This window comes from Aplysia californica, unplaced genomic scaffold (genome assembly GCF_000002075.1).
Source record: "Aplysia californica isolate F4 #8 unplaced genomic scaffold, AplCal3.0 scaffold00146, whole genome shotgun sequence".
NCBI classification, from domain to species: domain Eukaryota; kingdom Metazoa; phylum Mollusca; class Gastropoda; order Aplysiida; family Aplysiidae; genus Aplysia; species Aplysia californica.
The window spans coordinates 617,423-622,839 of NW_004797416.1; the positions used below are offsets into that span (position 1 = coordinate 617,423).

A 5,417-nucleotide genomic window follows, 5' to 3' on the forward strand; every position below is an offset into this window, starting at 1 on the left:
GTTATTATTATTATTATTATTATTATTATTATTTTAGCACAGCCTGATTATTTAGGCATGTGTTTACAACTATACCCTGAACCCTACTGTATAGTTTGTTAAAACTATTTTCATTGGTATCACATGAACCCACCCCATGTCCAAACAAGTATCTGGCATCTCCATCTTCTGTTAAGTCAAACACAGTTTCAGAGGCGTCGCTCCCATTGCCGGAAATGTCGTTGATGTGTGGAATTCTGGGGAAGAAACATTGAAAGTGTTGGGGGGGTTTTTGCTCTAGAAAGAGTTTTACGGCACTTGCAACACAATTAGGCCATAAAAGTGCTGGAGATTAGAGATGTTACAAGAGGATGACAAACATAAAAAAGAAATAGAAGAGATAAGGACAAAGGCTGTTTGGTAGGAAAGAAGGAGCAAACCACACAAGAGCACCCGCAAACCATCCACTTAGGTAAAATGACCTCACAGGCACTGGACAAAAAGTATAATTTTAGCATTTCTTTTGGACACTACAACAGTCGTACTTTATACGGAGTGCCAATTGGGGGTCGACAAATTGTTTATTTGTTATACGGGGTGCCCACTACGGAAACGTGTTTGTTTTCAGTTTCAGGCGATCGAGTCGGGCGATCGGCCCGATCCAGCCGTAATGGGCACTCCGTATAAGGCTGCGAGTCGGACGATCGGTTTGTGCCTCTATGGTCGCTCTGCTCTTCCAGCCTGGCTTGCCCCGCCCACCAAACCGAACCGATCGTGCCAAAGGGCGCTGGTTATTAGAAGAAGAAATGTTAATATTTCAAGTGTTAAAAGCTCTGATTTCTTTTGAGAAATAATAATTAAGTGTACCGTTCACAGAGGACTGTTATTCAAGGTACCAGATGTATATTTCATGTACACAGACAACTGATTAGTTGGAAGCCTTCTTTTGAGGTTCCTGTGTTGTGTGTGGTTAATCTGGCCACTTACAACTTACATGCTTTATCTGAGTTGCATATTTGTTGTGATTTACCAGAATATATTCTCTGCTTGACTCAACTGTGTGTGTTATGATGTGTGTCGTGTTGTGTACTATATTGTATATTCCTTTAACACATCCACGTGGCTCCCCTATGTTGTGTACATCAGATCTTATGTGTGTGTGTGTGTGTGTGTGTGTGTGTGTGTGTGTGTGTGTGTGTGTGTGTGTGTGTGTGTGTGTGTGTGTGTGTGTGCTGTATTGGATGCTACTTGAACACACCCCTATGACTCCACTGTGTTGCGTGTTATGCGTTGGGTGTTGTGTTATGTGTTGTGTTGTGTATTGTACTGTGTGTTACCTGAACATGTCCACGCAACACCACTGTGTTGAGCGTTGTGTGTTGTATTATGTGTTGTGTGTTGTGTTATGTGTTGTGTTGTGTATTGTACTGTGTGTTCCCTGAACATCTCCACACAACACCACTGTGTTGAGTGTTGTGTGTTATACTTGGTGTTACCTGAACACCTACATGTGACTCCACTGTGTTGTGCGCGGTATGTTATGTTATGTGTTGTGTAGTGTTTTGTGCTGTGTGTTTCCTGAATACATCCGAGTGACTCCACTGTGCTGTTTGCAGTGTGTTGTGCTGTGTGTTGTGTGTTGTATTGTGTAATACCTGAACACCTCCGTGTGGTTCCACTGTTTGGAAATCATGGGAGAGATGAGCGGAGTCTTCTGGGGCACTGGGAACTTCACTTCAGGGAAGATACTCAAGGGACGCATGTCACAGCCGTTGATGTACATGCTGAAGGAGGAAATTGAGATTGTTACCGGTAAATGCATGTAAGTGTACAACACATTTGTTACTGTACATACTGGTGGGCATTTCTGAGACAAGTGGCTGCTACAGGGAAATAATAGTATGGTAAGATAGTTAGATACCACAAGTGTGTCGATATACAGGGGAGTGACGGTAGTGGATAAATGCATGAAGATGTATAGAGCATGAGAGCTTGTAGCTTTTTAAATTAATTTTTGTTTACCCCCACCGACACAATTTAGATCACATAAGAGGTCGTAGTGTGACAATGAAGGATGAAGCTTATTAGCGTGTGTACACCCTTCACAAGGACCATGGGAGATATATTTTATACTTTTCATTCAAGCTAACATCTTGCCCACAAGATGAGATTCACATGACAGCAAAGACACTCACTTGCCAAGGTTCTCAAAGAAGTGCATGACGTTATCCGGGCTGTTCTTTTTCATGAGTGACGCGTAAACACAGTCGGGGCCGAACGTACGCTTGATAAGGCCCTGAAGCAGACTGTGGGGGGCAATCTCAATAACTAGAGAGTCCTTAGGCATCTGTGGGGGTTAAGGAAGGAAGACACACAAAGATCAGTTGAGTTCATGAGTATTGGCAAATGAATGAGATGCAGCATTGAGAATCCTGCCTATCTCTGGTTCTCAGGGGAAATGGCAACCCAGAGTCATTCCAACAGAAGCAGGTGGGACATTTTTTCGTCGCGTTGTTCTCCACAATCTTTTTCAAGAGATGGGCTCCTGGCTCCCCCATATTATGATTGAAAATTGTTTTGCGTTTGATAAATGTCACTGTGCTCCCCCCAAAGAAATATGTTACAGAATGTGTCAGTCAGTCTCACTGATTTTTCCTTGTTTAGAGTGGTGAGAACAGTCCTTTCCAAAGGAAACAACAGTCAGAAACAGTTTTCACAACATTTTCAATGTCATAGAAGCAACATCTTGTTAGTTGAGCCATTTTAAAAATCCAGATAACTCCTTCACACAACCACCCAAGAGGTCAAGAGAGACTAGAAGACCTAACTGACTGACGTTAATCTAGAATTAAAACATCAACCGTTAGACTTGGTTATCCGAGCATAACAGAAAGCAAAGATACATACAATGTAGTTCTCCCTTTTTCTCACCCATCCTGCCCCCCTTGACCTCTCGCCTGCGACAGTTCAATCAGGGTCACGAGGCTTATGAACTTCATACCGTCCATATGGTTCATATTATACAAGTCAGGTACCATGAACATACTGTCACTGTACCAAAACATACCTTTGGCAAGCTGTTACAATGTACTAAGCTCGAAAGAGAAAGCCGTTTTTAGTAGTGAAAAACTTTTTTCAATCTTTTTTAACAATTATACCTAGGTTGTGTTTATTTCTTGTTATTTTCAACGTTTAGAATTTAAATTCGACAAAAACATGTCTTGTCTATACACAACCGATATCATAGATTTAAAAAAACAACTACAATTAACGTTTGGACTTTATCATCTGACCCACGATATTCCCACTAGGATTTCTCACCGATTTCATGACGTCATAGAAGCGCACTCGATTCAGGTAGTTGTGGACAAAGTACTCCAGACCAGAGTGCTTGGCCTCCTCTTTGTCCCATTCACTTGGGGGGTAACAGGTGCTGATCCATTTGGCAGACCTCGGCTTGCCCGAAAGCTTCTGTTGCACAAAAGCACAAGAATATAGAGGCACAATGAAACAAAGATACCAGGGTGTTTGAGTTTGAATTTGATCAAAGAGAATGACATTGGCACCATAACGGTCTTTTAGTGCTTGGTAACAAAGACAAAGAAAATCAGCGACTAACAGAAGTCAAGCTTGTCGAAAATAACAAAGTTCTCAAGTCTAAATCTGCTGTATCGAGAAGTACATAAGCACCCTATTGTGTTGTACAAGATAATCCATTTCTTTTTACAAATATGATGGCTTCTACCGTACTACGATAGGCCTTTTGAACATCAATTGTGAAGCAAATAATCTTTCTGTTCTTAGTCATGATTCGAATTCACTAGAGTCCATTTTGGCTCAACTGCCAACACTTGAGAGTGCAGCAATGCACAACCCAGAGCCATAATATAGTCAACAAGTAGCCACCCATCGGAATCTCTTTGATACCATAGTGTCTATACTGAAGAGTCTTTAAATCATGTCAGTCATTTTGGAGTGAACTATCTGTCATATGTGCAATTCACGTCACAGTCGTCCTTTCCTACACACAACACCCATCTACACACACACTCACCGACCCCTCCATTCTATCATCGATTCTAGATTTAACGGATTGGTTCTAGATTTAACAGATGCTCGAATTCTTTAGACAAGGTTTCATCAACAATTAATGAAGAAAATGGATGATCATAGTACACATTCTAACAGATTAACAAGGAACGAAAAAAATCAACTGAAACAGGCATAAGAGCGCTTACATCAGGAGAAGCATGAAGAACAGTATCAACAGCAACAGACAAAACCCAGTAGGCATATGTTACTATGTTGAAACAAGTATTTTTGCGTGTATTTGAAAGGCTGTACATATATGCAAGTGTGTTAACTGTGCATTGCTCCAGTGTATATCGTACATTGCCTGCAAGTCTCCTCATCTCTCCCTCACAATAGCGCATCAGCCTGCTGTGGAAAGCGGCGCCAAGAGAGTCCACCTCCTTTGCAAAGATATTTTTGCTCTCAAGTTGTGCAAGGAAAGCGTCTATATCGCCTGCGTTGCCGCTGATGGTCATAGAGTCCTCAGCATTGTGACAGGCAATGTCAATCGTTGGGGGCAAAATTTTCTCCAGCTCTTCCAGAGTCATTCCTAAGAATAAAATGACATTGCACATGGTTTTTGCGTGTTGTAGGGAAGACCATTAGTGCATACACAAGCATAATATGTAAACGACAGTGGTAGGTATGCACTCAGATTGTTACAGAGTGAAATATTTTTCTTGGTTAAACATATAAATTGTACATTCATCTTTACATGGTGCAGGTCTTATATTGGATCCCACCTCATACTTTTACATGTGTCACCAAAACGTGCCATTCACCCATCAACCAATGAGTAACTTTGAAGATATTAATGTATAAACGGATGCCATTGATGCTTGGTGTTTCACCATCGCAAGCAGAAGACCCGAGTTCGATTCACGCAAGTAAAGAATTGTTATCAAGTATCTGGGGTCTTTCAACCGGGACATTGTATCCCTCTCAGCCTGGAGTTGGCCGTGACAGCCAAGGCCAAACCCCGCCCCTAAATGATCTAGCTTGTGTCCAGCAGGGGGGTTACTGTTACGTTACTGTTACTAATCCAATAATCCACGAGGATCGTCGGGTGCCTCCACTTTTCACGTATTTTGCAAGTGCCTGAGTTTGGGAGAAGGATTTCCCTGTCCACTCCGCAATGTTGTCGGTCCACCTCTTCCTTTGCCTTCCTCTCCTTCTACTCTCCTGCACAGTTCCCCAAAGAATGGATAGGCCTCACAATCTTGTTACATGGCCATACAATTTCAGTTTCCTTCCATTCACAGCAAGTCTAAATAGTGACTCTGTTGTTGTTTAACTCTACTGCGCACTTCCTCATTTGTGACGTGGTCAGTGTATGGGATGCCTAAAGCATCTCGGCTTGGGGGGGG

General features: G+C 42.1%; 1 protein-coding gene across 1 annotated transcript in view; it reads right to left on the minus strand.

The window, feature by feature from the left end:
- The window catches only part of LOC101853691 (fatty acid synthase), a 15,375-nt gene extending 11,427 nt beyond the window's left edge, over positions 1-3,948 (minus strand). Inside the window, exons 1-4 of the mRNA XM_035969441.1 lie at positions 3,301-3,948; positions 2,175-2,326; positions 1,635-1,763; positions 134-236 (exon numbers count right to left, since the gene is read on the minus strand). Of these exons, the coding sequence (XP_035825334.1) occupies positions 134-236; positions 1,635-1,763; positions 2,175-2,326; positions 3,301-3,309 (393 nt within the window). The 5' untranslated portion in view covers positions 3,310-3,948. The remainder of the gene's footprint in view (positions 1-133; positions 237-1,634; positions 1,764-2,174; positions 2,327-3,300) is intronic.
- Positions 3,949-5,417: the final 1,469 nt, after the last annotated feature.